At 46.2% G+C, this 20136-nt stretch overlaps 1 protein-coding gene across 1 annotated transcript in view; it reads left to right on the forward strand.

Annotated features, from left to right (window-relative positions):
• thada (THADA armadillo repeat containing) overlaps nt 1-20136 on the forward strand; it is a gene marked incomplete at its 5' end in the record, with an annotated part of 108951 nt that overhangs the window by 29209 nt on the left and 59606 nt on the right. Inside the window, 5 exon segments of the mRNA XM_080507551.1 lie at nt 976-1098; nt 1214-1336; nt 1434-1525; nt 7970-8059; nt 15406-15537. Of these exon segments, the coding sequence (XP_080363677.1) occupies nt 976-1098; nt 1214-1336; nt 1434-1525; nt 7970-8059; nt 15406-15537 (560 nt within the window).

The following is a 20136-nucleotide window of genomic DNA, read 5'->3' on the forward strand; positions in this document are numbered from 1 at the left end:
CGTGATCATGAGACGGTTTGAGGGACGTCCATCATCCTGCTCTCAGCGCTGTGGAGGGTGTGTTCTTCTCTCTTTAGGTGACGTCTCCACTGAGCGGCAGCCTGATGAGATGGTCTCTTTTTTTTTATATCATTGGTGGAAACCGGTCGTCTGTTTTTTCCAACGGACTTCATGATTCAGTCGTTATCCTGATGTCACAAACAAAATCGCAAAACCTGTAGCCATAGAGTTAGTGTCTCGAGTGTATTGTGTATACTCATATTGGCTCAAATTAGAAAAAAAATTATATTAAAAGATGTCCAGTTGTGAAAAGCACCAGGTGTGGTGGTTCTGTTGGTGTGCGCCACAATTTAAAGTGACAGTACGCAGTGACAGATGATGCAGAAGCAAGTTTCCGAAACATTTGATCAAAATCCCTTTTAATCAAAAGTCTTTGGATGTAGGATTTTTCATGGTTCTAATGTCTTACATCACTGTCCTTTATTGTTTTTTGTTGGATTGTATTGGGTGAACAGTAGTTTAAATCAACCTTTTTGGACTAAAATGGTCATTTTCATGACCTTCTTCCGCGATGTTCACGTGTCGTTTCTCTGTGATCGAATCTTTACACTTCCATCAAACACACTGCATGTGGGTTTGAGTCCAGCAGTTGTTGATGAATCAAAATCAAGTTCAGACCCCCCCCCCCCCCCCCCCCCTCACATTAGATTTATTTTAAATGATTTTAAGAACTTTTCTTAACTCCTGGCTGGCTTTCCATGGTTTCCCAACCATTTTCTGAAGTCCTTCAACAAGTTGCCCACCTCAATGGCAGAAGTTAAATCTACAGTGAGCTGTTCTAAGTTATTTATCCACAATCAGAAAGAGGACCGCACCAGATTTAAATGCATGTGATAAAAAGCCTTTTTTTTTTTTTTTGCCATTTCTAAAAACGTGGTGACAACCTGCGGCTTCACCACTATTTCTCTGTCACAGGCTCTGCTGTCCTCTGAGCCCAAGTCGTCCAGCTGCAGCCTGTTGAAGATGACCATGAGGACGCTCATCGCTCTGGCCACGCCCTCCGCCGAGGGGGACGGCGACCGCTCCACCGTGCCGCAGGTCCGACCACGCAACGTCTCAGGTGTCACCTGCCGTCAGGTGTGCGTCTCTCGGAGAGGTGGAGTCTCCGTTTGACCGGCCGACGTCTGCCCCCCCCCCCCCTCCCCCCATGCAGGTCCACGCTCTGAACATCCTCCGGGCTCTCTACAGGGACACCCGTCTCGGGGAGAACATCATCCCCTTCGTCTCTGACGGCATGCAGGCCGCCGTCCTGGGCTTCACCTCCCCGGTCTGGGCGGTGAGTGTTCCAACGCCGTCCCGACACCCAAAGGTTGGACCGTTCCCTCGCTCTCGTCGTCATACCCCACTTTGTCCGCCGCCTGTTTCCCCCACAGGTGAGGAACTCCTCCACTCTTCTCTTCAGCACTCTGATCACCAGGATCTTTGGGGTGAAGAAAGGGAAGGACGAGCACTCGAAGAAGAACAGGTCCGCTGCGTCGTGCACCCCAACACCCAGTTTTGAAGTCGCGTGCGTGGAATTTAAACCTGTGGATCAATTATCCTCTAGCAACCATCAGTTTGACCTGAGCCAGTAGGATTGTATGTGGTCTTATAGCATAGTGTTACCAGTTCACCACAGGGGGGCACTGTTGTTACACCTCCTCAGCTGGGCAGTAGCAGTTTAGTTTTTTTTATAGTTTTTTTTTAAACCTCCTGCCTGCTTATTATTTCCTTCCAGGGAAGCAGGTTTTCACTGCTTCTGCACCAGCAATAAGGAAATGACAAAGTCGGCTCGAGGAAAAGGGAAGTTTTAAACCCCCCCCCCCCCAAAAAAAAAAAAACGCCCCAGAAGCACAAAATGGTAATTTAGTTTTATTGGTATGAAAGGAGTATCAGCCTTACTGAGCGTGCTCTGCAACAGATAACTTTAATATTTTCCAAACAGCGGATAAAAGCTGTGGATATGAAGTGGGAGGGTGAAAAGTGTGGACAGATTTGCACATAGTGAGACACTTCACTGAAACGCATAGCGTTGCTCTGGCAAACGGAACATTGTTTTTACTCTACCTGCTCTTCATTTCATATGTTCGATGGCTTTAGAGCAGTTTTCAGTGGCTCAGAGCAGCGCTGGCGAGGGAACAGACCCCGAAAACACAACGGAAGCGTTGCATTTTCACTGGAAAACGTTTTGTAAACATGGTCCCCCGACATGTCCAGTCAGACCCGAGGGGATAATTATGGTTTATATTCTTAATATTGTTTGGTAGACCGACTGTCCTCCAGCAGCAAGCAGTGACTCACAGACTGACGAAGAATCCGTATAAAAATCTGTTTCTGTTGGAAGTTTTATGGTCGATAGACTAAAACTTTACAGGTTGTTTTCAAAGTTTTGATTACTAACAGACTTCCAGCACCTTGTCAAACAACCCTCTTCCTGTTTGAACACCTTGACAGCACTTCAGATGTTTGTTTTTTTCTCCCCCACACATACATTTTGGGATTTGAGTTAACGTGTTAATCTCAGCACACTGGTTTTGGATTACAGCCACTCAGCATTTCTGGTAAGGTTGCAAAATAGTCATTGACGTGGTCCATCCAGGTTCACTTTTTATTTATTTTCATATTACTGGGTGCTTTGGTTTGTCTAAACTTGACGTCACCTGAAAATGTGCATTTTCAAGGTCAGGTTTTGTGGAAACCGGCCAGACTCCGTGGAAACTCGAGGAAACGCTGGGAAATTGTTCCGGTGCACATGCGCCAAGGAGGGAGACAATAACAACGATGGCGGCCTCCGTCACGCCATGACTCCCAGTCCACGTTCTCCTGGGACCTGGAAAGTTTTATAGTCGAGAGTCTCTGTAATAACCATCCAACCTGTCTGTTCATTGGAGCATCATTCTTTTATCGTCGGCGTGTTTTCATTGCTAAGTCCTAACTGGCTCACTCTCCAGATTTCATCATCGTGGGAGAATAAAGGAATATTGATGGACATGAAGCACTTGGACCAGTGTGACGGTGGAACTGAGGTCTATATCGAGCTCACAAACCACTTGTTCACTCGCAAGACAGTCCAGGATATGAAGTTTCCCAGGGCTTTTGGGGTTCTGCTTCAGTCTGGTTCCTCATGCATTTACATTTTTGTTCCTCCTCCTCCTCCATCTTTCTCTTGGCTCCGTCAGCCCAGCCAAGGCTGCTCCTGTTTATCTTGTCTGTTTTCACTTGTGTTTTCAGTCTGCACTTCCAGCCCTTTTGTACAGCTCTCACTTATCTCCCCCCCTCTCGTCTGCAGCTTACGTTCTTATTATTAGTGCGCTGCGGTTGCCGTTGAGCGCCCGTGGGAGCGTGCGCGCCGTGATGAATGAGAAACAACAATAAATGACGGCTGTAGAAAATGAGCCCGGAGAACTCCGGCGGGTTATCGCGCGGGAGTTTGGACGGCTCGGGGATTCTGTTTCCCCCGCTGCCCCGCCATCACGTGGTCATTACTTCTCTGCTCCCGTAACACGTCGCTCACCACGGCAGCGAGTCGCAACAAATCGACCCGACATTGTTTCCAAACCGCACGTTTCTGAGCCGCAACGGCGGCGTCTCATCTCTAATTGTCTGTGAGAGTCCCCCCCCCCCCCCCCCCCCCCCTCCGCCCGGCCTCTGCTATTACCGTGATTTTACTGTAGTGATCTCTGGCAGCGCACAATGCACTGTGACAGCTTGTCCACTCTAATGTTTGGCAGCGGGAGGTTTTCTCGGTTGGCTTAAGCTGGACCATAAACACCCAAACCCCCCCCTCACGCAAAACCCGTTTTTATCACACCGCTTTGCGACGACGCCAAGCGAAATCCAGCATCCAGAGGTGGGGGACTCCGATCCATCCCGCTCGGCGACCAGATATCGCCGTCGACACGCACGCAGCCGCAAACAAAGCGGGCAGAGCGAAGAGCGCACTCCGCATTCCTGCCGAAGGCCCGGCAGCCTTATCTCCGGTCGGTCGGCTCCTCGCTTCGAACCCCTCGACTGCTAAAAACATTGACGCTGGAGTGCGACGAACGGTATCAGACACTTTAATGAGGAACGAGATAAAAAAGCGACACAACCAAACCATCGATTGTCCTCCTGGTAAGTTAAAGGGTGTGTTAAAACAAACCATTGCCTTGTTGCGTGGATATTGAGATCCATTTGGTCTCCAAGCGGCGCGATCAAACATGGAGAGGAAGTCGGAGGACACCGAAGTTTAGACTCCGTTATTTCACAGACTCTCAGTGAGTTCTTCAGAGATCTGTGGACATCCAAACACTTTTTACATCGGGGCTACGATTTCTCCTGCTGTTTTTGTTCACCCTGAACATCCACTTGTCCCTTAGTCTGGACACGTCTGGTCTCCATCTTGGAAATGCCCAATGTTTACGAATGCGGCCTCATATTTGCGGAATTCTTAGTTTCCCTTACTCATTTTAGCAGTTGTCGTCTCTTCCAGCACAGCCCCGTTCACACGGCAAGGTTTCAACTGGAAACATCATGTTTCACAAAAGTTTTGTGAAACACACTTAGGCCCCGTTGACACGACAACGAATACGAGTGTATACGAGGGTCTGTTTACACGAGACAAGTGTGCAGGTGCACTGTATGTTTTAATCCGGCTCCCAGGGTGGAGAGATTCTTTCCCTCCTGCAGAGACTGGTGGAGGCTACGTGCACGTCTCTCTCCCTCCCTCCTGCTCATCCAGTTGTAAACAAACATGGCGGCCCCAGAGTGGAATGACTCGCAGTCAGGATTCGAGTTTTACCGTCCAGATCAGTAGTTTAATAGTTGAGACTCTCCCCTGATAGCATCCGCTGCGTCATCAGTCCATGCGGATGTCAGGTTCTCTCTATTCTCTTCATGCTTATAGCGTATTGTTCTCTGCACACGTCTGTGTGGTTTCATTACAAAATCAAGCAACAGCGCCGTCCTGTGGCCCGGCATACTAACTACATCGTTGTCTGTGAGTCCGCTGCTGCTGTAGTGTAAACACACTCCTTTTTTTAATGGACTCGGTGTCACGTGAAACGTTGTCGTGTAAATGGGGCCTGGTGTTTTGAAAACAATGTCACTTCCTCATGCATGTGCAGAAGAAGTATTTACTACTGCCGTGGTGCGCATGCGCAGTCGCAGTGTTTCTGAAAAGTAGAATTTTCTCCCATTTCTATAGCAGCATACTCGGCATGTTTTCAAAAAGGTTTTTTTGTTGTTGTTTTTTTTACAAATGCGCAAATGTAAAGTTTCATAATGAGGTCATCTCAGACATAAGACACAAGTTTGTAAAAAAAAAAAAAAGCTGCAACATGTGACGAGGAAATAATTTGAGCTGCTCGCAACCTTTTCCTGATGAGATCCATTTTGAATAATCCACGTTGCGGCGCTCCGGCACGGATGAGACATTTCATCCACATGAACAGTCGCTCTTCAAACCTGCAGCAGCGCCGTCGGAGCCGCTGTGGCCGAGTCGAATTCAAGGCCGAGCTTACAAACATCCAGCGTCCCATGCGTGTCATTTGACACCAGCCTCTTCATCGCGCTCATGCAAAAACCAAACATCGACGTCAGTGGGAAGCCTGAGTCACTTGAATGGGAATAAATGAACAATGTGTGTTTATAAAAAAAAAAAGGTAATATTTCAAATTCACGCAAGGCAAGTACCGAGTATACTGTTGTAGTTTTGCCGTCAGTGTATAAGGTAGACGTATACTTTCAGCTCGTTACGGCAGGTTTAGAAATAATGATAAATTCCATTCCAGTTGTTTCAGTATTTATCGATTCAGTGTGAGGACGCCGTCTCGGTTCCGTCCTCTTGTTCAACAACGGCTGCTGATCACATGTTTTCTGGCATTCCCGTTCGGAGGTCGTACGCCACGCAGCGCGCTCACAAACACTGGAGTCGAGCGGCTCACTCACACCTCCTGCGACCCTCAACCCTCTTACCCCGTCTAATCTGCTCCGACGCAGCCTCTGACCTCTGCTGGAGGCAGCGCCGCCATGTCAGACTGAGAGGCTCTCATTAAGTGGAGCAGAGGATGAGACACACACACACACACACACACACTTGCTCGACTCTTTCTTATACAACCCCCCCCCCCCCGTGTGTTTATGCACTTGTGCATCTACCCCCATGCCTCACCTGTGTGTACGTGCCAGGTCACAGGAGGTGAGGAGTGCGACACATCCGCGTTCAAACCCTTGCACGCGGCTCACTTTTCCCATTTGTGTGTGTGTGTGTGTGTGTGTGTGTGTGTGTGTGTGTGTGTGTGTGTGTGTGTGTGTGTGTGTGTGTGTGTGTGTGTGTGTGTGTGTGTGTGTGTGTGTGTGTGTGTGTCTGGCCAGACGTGCCTGACTGCAGCCTCCTCCAGTCTTGTGATCGAGTGCTTGGCCAAGCGGACCTCTTCCCCTCAGGAGCGACTTGATTTAGACGACCGGAGTTAAAAAAAAAAAAAGAAAAGCGTTTATTGGCCCAGAGGCTGAATGGCGGTCAGTGCAACGGAGAGCGCCAGCGTTAAATATAAAGTTTGGCGTTTTATTGACAGTAGTGTGCGAGCGAGCGAACGCATGAGCGTTAAAAAAAAAAAAGCACGTGACGGAGCACATGGCGCAAGCGCGGGCACGCATTAACTGGGGGGCGGTCTATTTGCAGCCGCGGCGACGCTCGGCAAACATAAAGGCTCCACTTGTTTACGTTTGGCACAGGAAGGACACTTTTATCAGCTCCTCTTTCACTTTTCCCCTCCTGCTCACTTTTATGGACGCGCAGCGCTCGCAGCATATGATTTGAATCAGGACTAACTGCAAACTAATTCAATTAGGTGAAACACAAGCTGGATGGCGGCAGAACCACCGGCCTCCCCTGTGTGGCTGTGCAGCAGCTCGACTCCATTCACGCCACAGTGGTTCAAGTGAAAACAAACTTTTTTTGTGTGTGTGTGTGTTTGGAGTTCAGACGTGTTTGTGCAGCCGGGTTCTGAAAACGATGGCCGTTTACAAGGAAACGGCAGAAACATTGAAAACAATGTCGTTTTCCCGTCATCGGGCCGTCGCTCACATCAAACTTCGCTACAGAAGTCGCTTCAGATGATCCTCGTGTGAGAATCTGTGTCGAAGCAACACTCCAGCACTGACACCGTTCTGTTCATATCAAGAGAGATTTGAAAGTAATACATAACTATTTTTAAATGCTTTTCCGTTAGCCTGACTATCTGGCACCTTGCCGTGGACTAAACTCTTTGAATCGGAGTCTCTGAATGTCGAATACTCTTAGAAGTGACGTTAAGCAGTGTACGAGGCAGGAGGGCGCCACATAGTCGGTTTAATAGGTAAGGGGGAGTCGGGTCGTTTCAGAAGAGTTCTTTCTCACTGCAACGTTGAGCGCAGTTTGTGTTTGTGAGGATTTGTTGTGATTTGTTTTATTTCTGTAATCCCGGTTTGCAACACCGCTTATTAAGTATCACGCGAAAAATGTGAGACCTTCGGTGAGAACTGAGAATAAACACGATACTTGTGTTCCGCTGGCGACCTTCAGAGTTGCAACGTGTTGCCGGCCCTGGCCGGAGCCGACTGCCAGACAGACAGTCTCACATTCACAAGCAACATTGGGGACTGTAGTTGGGGGAAGTCGAAGTACGCATGTGGAGAACATGCAGACCCCACAAGTATTATATCTTAATTTATTTATTTTTGGGTGGGGGGGGGGGGGGGGGGGGGGGGGGGGGGGGGGGGGTTCTTCTGACATGGTGAGCTCATAAGGTCATAGGCTGAAACCTGATTTCCTTTAAAAAAAAAAGAAAAAGAAAAGTTTTGAGTAAGTCTCAGCAGCTTTTGCAGCATCAGCGCTGCACACTGAGTTATGATGGTATGTCCATGGGCAAACTGACTATAAAGTATTCTTGTGGCTTTTTTTGGTCTGCAGGATGACCGGTCGGGAGTTCTTCACCCGGTTCCCGGCTCTCTACCCGTTCCTGCTGAACCAGCTGGAGGAGGCGGCCGCCACGGTGGAGAGGTGAGACTCTACGTTGGTGAAAACGATATCAATCACTCGCAAGTGTTTTGGGCGTTTGGTCACGTGACAAAAACGGCACTCAAAGTTTCTTCCCGTTGAAGAGGTGCAACTTTTCGTCAACTTTATTTCCCTGATGAATTCGCAGCGACGTGGCCTGAGTTCTCACGTGAGCCCCCTTTTTCTTTCCCTTTATCTCCGGCTCATCTGACGGCCTGTTTGCTCAAACCTTTACGACCTAATAAAGTCCATGTCTCGCAGAGAATTAGTTGAGTTTTTTTGGGAGTTGAGAGTCGAGTCCACGGAGGTTCATTGGCCTTAACTCTGTCAGCTCAGCCCAAAACTCCCTTTATTTTTCTTCTGAAGCATCTGAGCGGCCCGGCGGCTCCCCGGGCGGCCTTATCTTAATGTGGATCCAATTAATTGAGAGCTTTTTTTTTTCTTCACAAACCAGCTCTTTCACAATTCCCCGCACTCCCTTCGACCCTTGTTAAAACATTCGCAGATTTCCCACGGAACCAGATCTCTGGCCGTCTGACTCCCCCCCCCCCAAACCCCCCCCCCCCTCCCCCCACTCTTCCTCCACACACATCATTTCAGTATACCTCGCCACCCAAACAGACCGACCGCACCATAGCGTCGTCGCTCACAGCAGGACAGGAGGGGCGAAGAGCTGCTGTTCGTGGTTTCCAGCAGACAGGCACAACTTCTCGTGCGAGGCCTCCAGAATAGGCCGCGCTATAAGAAACGCCGCAGAAATCACATGCGGAGCTCCGTAAAGTCCTACTTTTCAATCCACTTATATACTGCCTGCATTATGTAATCCGTCCTTGAGAGAAAGACGGGGAATCTGCTGGATGTGTGGAGTCAAAGCAGTGATTGACATCCTGGTTTACAGCGGCAGTGAGAGAAGGGAGTTTGAGTCGGCTTCTTTTTTTTTTTTTTTTTTCTGTTGCCATGATTATGGTCCCATCGAGACGAGCATGAAATCCGTTGCATTATATGTTAGAGCTGCACATTTGAGATGATCCCTGGCTTTACTACGCCCTAATTTTCCGCTCTTATAGAAATATGTTGTTTAAAATACATGAGCTTAAAAAAAAAAAAAAAAGTCTTAACTGAGCCCAAATGTTCATATACAGCAAGTGGAAAGAGTTTAATGATTTTAATGTAAAAGACTTACGATTTCAATATCGGGTGAAACATCGTGCATGTCAGAGCTTGGTGTAATACCTTTGGCCCTTTTCAATGTAATAAAACTTGTATTTTAATAGCCAATAATGTGATGAATTATTAGATTATTGAAGTAGCATTAAAAAAAATCCTTTGAAAAGATGATGCATTATATTAAAATAAATGAATAAAATCTTTTTTTGGCTCGGTCACAGAAGATACAGCACTTTTAGTCATAGTCATAAAAAAACATACTATTTTATTGCATTATTGGCATTAATGATTCTCATATCTTTCATTTATAGATTTTTTTAATATAACAATCAAGTGAGGGTTCAGTTTAAAAGCCGCCATCAGAATCAAAACAGCTTGACAACAAATTCTAAATTCAGAAAGACAAATCTAGTAAAAAAAACCAACAAAAAAACTTACCTACCCATCATTAACATTAACTTTAATATTGGTAGATTGTCTCTACTTTGCATTATGTGACAAAAAAATATCGATTACAGAAGAGAATTGTTGACTGAGCAACACGATACACAAACACGTGTAACATCCATCCAGGATCCCGTCGTCCAGAGCGACAAGACACGTGTAACAAAATATACACTGGAGGGAGAGAGGGAGAAGAAGAAATCCACGTTGCTTCGATGAGTGTATACTGTTACATATATGACGCCGTGCATATACGTGATGTACAATAAGAACCACCCGGCAAAACACGAGCAGCAACCCGGGTCAAAGGTCAGGGTCTTTACCTGCCGCCCTCACAGAGGCTCCATCTGCACCAGATGATGTCTGACGACATGTACCGGTAGAGACAGTGACGACTGGGATAACTTTTGAATTTAAAGCACATGAAGTCTGAGCTCATAATGCCTCTGTGTGTGCTTGGTGTTTTGGCCGCTGGTGTCGTCTTTCATGCCACTTTCAGTATTTTTGCCTCTTTGCTGTTAGTAATTAGCCGCGCAAACACATTTTTAAGTCGGATCATCTGCAATGACTGTTTACCGTCGAAAGACGAGACAAGATTTGAAGCTGTCGTGAAGTTCAATGGACATCCGAGATAACGCCGCCTTTTGATGGCTTAAGCCGTCTTCTCATGTGGCATCAGCCTGTAGTTAGTTTTCTCAGTTCCACATTCAACTGGAAATAATAGCGCAGCACATGTTGTCAGTTTGACCTCTTTCAAACGAATGTGTTGCTGTGATGCCGCTGCTTTTAGCTACAAACATCTTAGTAATGGATTACAAGTAGAAAACGACTAAAACTAAAACTTTAGGAGGGTGACTGCGTGAAAATAATTAAGACCCAATTTTATTTGTTGATGTAACATCTCTAATACTTTGTCAATACCTTTCTGAAGGAAATTTACCATTATGCTCATAAAAAAACATGCATTTCCAGGATTTAAATTTCGCACATTTCAGCATCTCTAAAATTCCAAAGATTCCCGAAGCACTGGAAAACTGGAGAGTCGCACTGGAAAAACAATCAGCGATCTTTTTCCCCACGTTTCACACTATTCTCGTGACTGTGTGTGTGTGTGTGTGTGTGTGTGTGTGTGTGTGTGTGTGTGTGTGTGTGTGTGTGTGTGTGTGTGTGTGTGTGTGTGTGTGGTGTGGGGGGGTTATGTAATAATAGTACAATATGTAATAATGTAATACATTTTATTTAGTTACAAATTGTGGCAAAGTATTTTATTTCAAAATGCGCCAGATTATTACAAAATAAGGCATTGTTGTGTGACTTGAATAGTTATTACATTATTACATATTGTGCCATTGTTACATAACTACAGGCTTTCAATGCAAAACAAAAACAAAAACAAAAACAAAACAACCAACAGCACCCACTAGTGGCCTGGCATGTTTACGTACATCATTTTCATTATTTCCATGTAAAAAAAACCTTCGTTTTCAAAAAGTTATCATGTAAACAGAGACTTATTCTCCAGAAAATACAGTGAATAACATTGGCATCATGCTGCAATAGTGGATCTAAACAAATTTTAGTTTTTTTATTTTTGGGTATTTTTGCGACCCTGTTTAGTTCTTTTGAGCTGCTGCAGCTGTGCGTTGTGATTTAAACATGGATAATATGCACTGATCGATCACGATAAAAAGTCTCCGTCACAAACTGCATTTATGTCTTGCAGTTTGGAGACAGACGTACTTATTGCCAACACATTTTGTACAAGCGCCTTTATCTGAATCGTTATTGCTCTCCCCTGGTGTATTGTTCACTTGGGACATTTTATTTGTTTTCGGTGTCCCGACATGGACATAAAGTCCATCCAGCCTCCGTGTCATGTGCTCGTACTCCCAACACACTCAATTTGTTCTTTAGAATAATGTGATTGGGGTCCCGGCTCACATTCGTAGCGCCAGTTGCTTCGGATTCCAAGCGTTTTTATCTCGCTGTGGCAAAACTCGACCAGGTTTATCTGTGAAACTATTTCAGGTCAGCGCCCGCGTTTCAGGCTGCTGCCATTCGCCGCGGCGCTCTGCCTTATCTGCCCCGGCCTCCCCTTCCAAAGAAAACAGTTTTTGTATCATATTTCAAGTAATTTTCTAAACACGGCCAGTGATTTATTTGTCTGGAAGGGAAATAAAAGGTCAGTTAAAGCTGGAGTTTAGTTCAGAGCTTCTCAGGGTTGTTTTTAAAAAAAAATTTCTGCCTTTGAACAAAAGACTGGAGACGCTAAAGGTCCGCTGTGGCGTTTCCAGCTCTCTCACAAAGGAGACGAAACAAAAACAAGTCTTTGGTCCGATTCCGGGGATGACTGAGGAGGCGAGAGACACGTTTATGGAAGTGCGTTTAAATGCCAAAGAGTTTTCTTTCATCCTGTCAGATGTTTCTGCCTCCAGCTGTGTCCCAACAATATCTCTGCTCGCCCTCGCCTGTGACATCACATCCTGTCCCGCTCCGCTGAACCGTGACATTCAACACGTCAGACCGTTTACTGATTGCCGCGCTATTACGTTTCCCCATCTCGTCGATCTGCGGCAGGTCCCGGCGGACGGCCGGCGTAATGAAAAGCACACGTTGTTTTTCGGCCGGGTTTTGTTGTTCCGTCTCAGCTCTGCCTGGGGGGGGGGGGGGGGGGGGGGGGCGACACCCCCCCCCCCGCAGGACACGGCGCTGAGAGACCGTACAGCCCTTCACAGCGCTCGACCACAAAGCGCTCCCTGCGTCGTAAAGCCGTGTTCCTCCCACAACAATCCCGCTCTGCCAAAGGATGACAGCAGGACAGGAAGGGGGAAAAAAAGCTTGTGGCTCAATTTTATGAGATAACAGATATCCATTGAGTGAATCACTGCCGTAATTTGCAGTTGGAGTACCAATCCGGTTTCCTTTTTTTTTTGTATATATATATATATCCCGATTCTTTTTTCTGTGTTTCTTTCACTGCAAGTATGTGTCAGAGTGAAATTGTGAAACTTGCTGGCAGAGATGCGCAGTTTCCATTCTGACTCAGCGGGATGGAGGGAAAACAGGGAGGTGAAAAGCAGCAGTTCAAGGGCGGCCGAGGAGATGACTGTGTATGGGAGCGTGGGTGGGTTTCAGACCGCAAAGAGAATCTGGGCCAGTTCTGTTTGGCTCCGCCGCTCCAATTAGCTGCGGTTTCATCCGGCAGTCACCAGAGCCGAGCTACAACCATGCCATTGTTCTTCTCGGGCGTTCGGACAGGTAGCGGGGACAAACATACTTACGCTGCGCCGCGGCCGACCGCAGCTCAGAGATGAGGCGGAACAGCCCGACCGCCAAATACCAGGCTGCTGGACATCCTTTCTGTTTAGTATTCCATCGGCCATGAAATGATATGCCATTAAACACACATTTTGTGGGATATATATATTCAATTGAGTTTTTACGAATAATCTATAATGTAGACGCAGACGATGTTTCGGCGTGAGTATGTAAACACAGCATACGATTTGTGATCAAAGCTTCGGGGCAGGTGTTAAGGTTTCACACCGGGACTCTTTTCTTGAGAGGAAATCTTGTTAGGTCGAAACATTGACACATACCAGTTATAATACAAGGCCGTAAATGTTACAGGGATGCACCGATACCACTTTGTTGAGAGTAAACCTCAGGGAGTGCGTAGGTACGGCAGGCTGTGGATCGGGGGTGGCCAACCAATCAGAGGCCAGGAGCCCCTCAAAGAGTCACATAGGAACAGACTGGGCTTACAAATAAACTCCCTCTCTCACACAAAGATGAACATTATTTACATAATGGTCAGTTAAAATAGTATTTCTCATAACTCCTAGAGAATAATATTGATTCTCCAAAGACACTGGTTTTTGACCAAAATGAGATTGTAGTATATTGTCGAGCTCAGGCCGATGGGAAAGAGGCGTAATTTGTGTGTTGATGACGTTTTGTCCAAGAGTTCTTGCTGCCGGACTTTTACCAAGCCGCTGCAGGTGTGTCTGAGTTGAATCCACCAAATAACTCCAAACTTCTTCACATACCTGCTCCGTGTGGCGTGTCTGGAGCGTTATTATCTGGTCCAGGCAGCTTTTGTGTTCAACTGTGGGACAACGCGAGTGAGAAAGTTGGTGCCGTGCTCTGAACGACGCGTTTCGGCACGAGTGAAGAAAATCCACACTCTTGAGTTTCGCACCAGAACCATTTATAGCTGGAAGGTTCCTGAACCCCCTAAACTCTTTCGCGTGTAGCTCGAGTTAATGAGCGACATGGGGCTCACTCTGCTGCTGCGAATGTCTCTGTTGATTAAGTTGCTGGTGTCAGATCAACGAGCTTTCACCTTCTCTTGATGTTTTGGCAGAATATAATTTACCGTCTCTTACTTTTGTCATTCTCATTATTACTAAAGGATCTCCAAAACTCAGATGTTCTGTCGTCAGGTAGTACTCCTGAGCCTATAATGGGGATCTGTTGCGAGTCTGAGTATTATGATCAGTATTATTATCAGTATTATGATCAGTGCATCCCTGCTACAGAGACTTACTTTTGGCTCATTCTTCTCTTAACTTGCACCGTAAACACATTTAAGCACCTTAATAATGAACTCTTGACAATATTGACTTTTCATCTGAAAATATATCAAGTGAGAAATTGGACATGTTTCTAACATTGGGGGCGACTCAGTGAAAATTCGAGGCTGAAGTTCCAACTGAGCATTAGAATGATGGAGAAAGAAGTGACTGAACATTGTATAGTTGTTGGTGTGAGAGAGGCTGATCTGAGTATTTCACAAACTGCTGATCTACTGGGATTTTGGCACCCAATCATCTCTCGGGGTTCCAGGGAATGGCCTGAAAAAGAGAAAATACCCAGTAAGCGTCGGTTCCCTGGGCGGAAATGCCTATTCAGCCGCCACATTCAGATAGTCGGCTGAGCAGTCGGTGGAATCGACACGGAAAGCCTTTCGTCAACGACTCAGGCTGCTGCTGCTCCTCGTAAAGATGTAGGTGAGAGTTTCTTCAAAGACGTTTGGACTCTTGGTAGTAATTGAACCACATTTATCCCACATGAGTATTGTTGCTGGCCTTTATGACCACAAGCGCACCATCGTCCGATGGTTAACCAGGATGACGACAACAAAAGACTTCAAACGCCAATGAAAACGAGTGAATTGTTTATGTTGACGTGCGTTTGAGAAATAACCCAAAACAGGCTGTCGCTCCAGTGATGTAAAACTACCGAGATGTGTATTTTCTTAGGGAAATCAAATGTCACCGACTTATTTTAATTTTTTTTAACTTTCTTTTATTTTTAAAGCCATGGTCATGACCAGTGGATTTGTCCCCTGTGCCCTCCCTCCTGCATGCTCAGCTTTGTTAATCACTCAGTCGCCTTCATGCTCTGCATGCGTGTCACACTATGATTATGACACCTTGCCACCTCTTATAACATTGGGCGTCTTGTCCCTCCTGTAAGTGTGGCCTTTGCAAACAGTCATAAACACCTCCGCCTGTCCCAGAAACCTGCCGCACCACCATTCTGGGAACATCATCAAGCACATTCGCTTGAAAGGCTCCTTTATTCAATGTTACGCACGCGAAAACGGCACATTTTAGGTTGTTTTAATGATGCATTGGTGGAATCTGACAGCTTGGTTTTGTGTGTGTGTGTGTGTGTGTGTGTGTGTGTGTGTGTGTGTGTGTGTGTGTGTGTGTGTGTGTGTGTGTGTTCAGCGACAGTGGTCAGGTGAAGCTCCACCCCAGCCTGTTCCTGCTGCTGCTGGTGCTCAGTCGACTCTACCCGTCACCCATGGACGGCTCTTCCTCGCCTCTGGGGCTCGCACCTTTCATGCCCTTCATTATGAGGTAGGTGTAAGTCCGGGAAACGTGTCCATGCCCGGCAGCACCGGCTGCCACATCTGCAGTGTGAATGGCACCACAAAGCAGGAGGTGGTGAAAGTCCGTTTTCCATTCGTAACTATTCTGGATTAGCATATGAGCACTAAGTGACTAGTACGCCATTTATAAAAGCGCTCCTATTCATAACAGTGCATAAACTGAAACACTGGAGTCATTCAACAGTATCGGATGTCTTTATTAACGCATACTTGGCTCACGTTTGCATATTTTCCAGGTTACAGCTCGATAATGTTTTAAATGTTGATATCTTACACTCAGGTCTGATGACTTTCTTAGAATGATTCATATTCACTTTGGTTTCTCTATAGTTTTGGTTTCTATCTTTACATAAAACCTTTTTATTTCCATAAACGTCATGTGTTTTTGAAATCCTCTGTCACCCTGACATGCTGGTGTGTCTCACCTTAAGGTCACTGTCCTTGTTTCCCCTTCCAAGAAGTGGTTCAGGGAAGCCAATCTATTTCTGAGACTAAACAGCATGACTTCTCGTCATGACTTCAGTTTGGATTCTCAGAGAATTTGGATGATCTTTTGGCGATTTGCTCACTTCTGTTCTGCCCGGAGGAGTTTTTTGGATAAAGCAGATCCAGTTTCCACACAGCGTGTCAGATCTGTGCGCAATGCTGCCTCAGCAACAGTCGGTCAATCCAAGATATCCCACTGAGGGAAAAAATGCCTGAGAAGAGCAAAGATGTGTCAACTAAGTTCTCATTACAATCCCCGACTATCGCTACCCAAAAACTGAAGAATGTTCTCATTAAGTGTGTGCCATGAATAATGGTAGGGATAGAGGTCGGTCTGAAATTTGATGGGAAAAGAAGTAAGTTAACTCTTGATCTGAATGAAAGAGCTGACGAATCGATGAGTGAAGTCGAGAGAGACGCTCAGTCACCAACAAGCCCAAAATCATTTGGTCCAGTTTGTGAAGTCCCTCCCTTTGGCTGCTAGGTGGCAGTATTGTAGTATCGTAGTCCGTCGTCAGCCGTGTTTTCCAGAGTCAGTGAGACAGGAAGTCAAACCAAGCTTTAGCACAGCTAACCAACAAGCAGCTGTATTAGAAAACAATTGAGGTATAACCAACTATCGAAAAGAAATCAATGCAATTTTAGGAAATGGTGCATTATCGTCATTTATACTAGTACAGTATTTTAAATGTGTTCGCACTCCTTTGAGACTTTCTAAAGGTTAAGGAGACATTAACAAAGGGAATGTTCTGTGAGAAACAAGGAAGGTCACACAGTCACTCCCCTCAGATGAACCTGCTTCTGCGCTAGAGCTCGTTCTAACTATAGAACGAAGGGTCGCCGAGACAAAACACAGCCAGTCTAAACACTAGAGTGTGCACCCTTCTCTTGCATTGTTGTTGCAGGTGCATCTGCAGCGTTTACACAAATGTGCAGGCATCTTTTATCAATGCGACTGGTTTTCCCGCTCCGGGATCCTCGTGACATGTTCCCAACGTTTGGCCGTGGACGCGAGCGAGATAGGGCCGAGTTCTTGCGCGCGTTCGTGTGACTTCGGTGTTTGCGCATGCCGAGACAAAACACCCTCCCGGTCCGAGTCGGTCTCCGGCGCGAGCGTCTCCGCTTGTGTTGTCTCGTGTCGCGGCTCTTGTTTTCGGCTGCGAGCGGCTTTATCTGAGCCGGCTCGCTGTTTACCGGGGAGGAAACCTTCCAGGCGAGTGGGAAACTGTGGGCACAGGCTTCATTTTTGACATTCCTGAGATGGAAGTGTGAACAAATGTTATCGCAAAAAACGCTCATGTGCATCTCGGTGCACCTGCAGGACTTGGGACATGCATTCTGCACGCACGCTTTTTTGAAAGCAATCCACAAAGTCTAATCTTAAACTCGAGACCAAACGCCTCATTTCTTCATTTCACTCTCAATCTCGACTCATAAAAGTTAATCCAAGGGTAGTTTTAGAGCAATTCCGCTTTCTTCTTTTGTCACGGTTGTAAAGTGTAGAAAATAAACCCAGGGGTGGCTCTTTGCTGTCGGCAGTGAATCTGTACACAGACTGAAGCTCCGTTCTGGAGGTGTTTCTTCCTGCGAAGCCTGGAATGCCAGCAAACACAGCTGGCGATGCTTTGTGGATGGAAACACTGACTGAATGGGAAATCTGGAGGAGACATGGTCTTCTTCATGTGTTACATGCTCTGTTCAAAGAAAGTCAACGGCTGTTGCCCCTCAGTACAAACCTTCATGATGCCATCAGGCGCCCACATCCACTCTTGACACCAACGTTTGGTCAAAAAGTTAGAAAGACCAGCAAAATGAATGGCATTTCTATGACGATCAGATACACAAATGCACAGTTCTGTCGTTCAGGAGGGAGAGAAGCAAGGCCACATCTCTCCAGTATAGCTGTGAGTTGATTGTGGCTTCTCTTTTCCACACTTGCTCTTCTACCAGAAATGATAAGGTGTATATCGACAGCCATATATATATATATATATATATATATATATATATATATATATATATATATATAGTACCATCGCTGGATGTAAATGATCAGAAATCCATCATTTACGACACTTCTAATGAAAGCCATATAAAATTGAGTACTCCTCCATGTGCGGCTAATGACACTTATTTGTTTTATTTCTATCCATAATTGTTTTGGGGGATAAGCCACGTCTGTTTTCCTGAATTCCTCCCGGTCAGCTAACAGCAAGTTAATAGTTATGGGCTGATTTCCTGGACTTGCTGTGATTCAACAAATGAGTAATTTTGTGAAATCTTCCGGGTATTTCCTTTCAGGCCCACTCTCTTGTCGCTGCAGTCAATGGGGGTTGAGCCAAGTCTGTGACTGTCGGAGAAGGTATGCGGCGCATGCATCCACCCAAATGTAGCCCACATGCTGGTTAAATATAGCCCAGCTTGAACTTCTTTGGCTGCAGCCGTGTTTCTCGACACGTCCCCCCCCCCTACCCCCATCCATATGCCCCCATCTTCCCCGAGCTTGTGTGGATGTGTCTGGTGAGGTCAAAGACCCCCCCCCCCCCCTCTCTCTCTCTTTCAAGCCCCGCCACTTCTTTCCTTTCTCAAAGGATCTGAACCTGCCCCGGGATCAAATGTTGCTCCGCCCGTCGCGTTGGCAGGACTGAGCCTCATGCCCGCCATCACACCACATAACAGTTTTATCTTTATACCCTCCCACCCACTGGATGCTCGGCATTCCCCCGCCGCCTGGCCTCCGCATGCGTCACACCTACGTGGATGATGCCAAGGTGAACGATAATGATGACAACAGAAAGGGGGGGGGCTGACAGATTGATTGTAATAATTAATAGCTGCTTTCATTCCGGCCCTTGATGTCTTTATATGTACCCAGTATTTCTTGTCTACTCAACAGGTTCTCTATCCAGGGCTCCTCTTTTCCCATTCCTCTTCCTTTGCCTTGAAGCTCGAACTTTTGGTGTTGTGCTTTGATTTATATCCCATGATATCCAGTCCAGGCATTTCTCCTTCCCCTGTCTGCCTCGTTCCCTGGCTCCTCTGTGTTGTATCTCCTTTCTTTTTAAAAGGGCCCAGTGATGCCTATAAACTAACTCACTACTTCAAAAGTGGTCCATCCGAGAGCGCTTACATTAGCCAACATTTCTTGTTGCTCTTCTTCTGTTGGGATCAATCATTAACGGTTAAAGAACACGATAGTGCAGAGGGGTTTGTCTTCTTCCTGCTACATCATAAGGCGTCTCCGGTCTGGCCCAGGTACGTGAACTGGGTATTCTGAAAATGCTTTTGTTTGTTGTGGCATTTTTAAAGTACAGTACATTGTCCTTCAAGGTTCTCGTGATGCTTTTACTTTTAAAATATTAAAAGGGGGGGTTAGTGTCATCATGGTGACTCTCTACCAGTAGAGGAGATCCTTAAGTTGAGTTGTGCTACCAGGATGAAATCAGTTTGCCTTAAAATCACTGACGCGATCAGGTTGCATCAAAGTTGATACGTTACTGTACGTCACAAGTATGTAATGCTTGTTTTTTTATTATCACAATGTAAAGGTGGCATGAATTATGCCAGTTGGAGGTCATCACGACGCAGGCACGTGACCAAGCCGGAGTTTCTTGTGAAGTCAATGGAGTTGGAAAGACGTTAGTCCATCGTCGGAGCTGAAGAGCTCCTGACTGAGAAGTTTCTATGTACCTTCAAATGGGAAGACGTTGAAAACTGTTGTCCAGTCTGCAGACTACTTTAAACTGAATAGCTAGGGATGGTTTTTACTCTAGCTTCTACTTTATCCTGAATCCAGATAGAAAGGAAGAGAAGACCACCTGCAGTGCTGGTAGAACAGAGCAGCTCGAAGGTCTTCGTCAAATTTGTGACTGAAGCCCTGGAGACACGATTGTGACTCACCACTTCCCCCACACTACATTATTCTGCACCGTTCATAGAGCTTTTTAAGTCAAATCTGGCAACCGCATAAAACAAACATTCCAAGTACATCAGGATGACATCAGTCAGTCCATCTCCAGAAATGTGAATAAGTGAAATATTTTTGTGTTTTTAGCTGTCAAGACTTTGAACGTGTCGTGTC

This window comes from Blennius ocellaris (genome assembly GCF_963422515.1).
Source record: "Blennius ocellaris genome assembly, chromosome: 13".
Lineage (NCBI taxonomy): Eukaryota > Metazoa > Chordata > Actinopteri > Blenniiformes > Blenniidae > Blennius > Blennius ocellaris.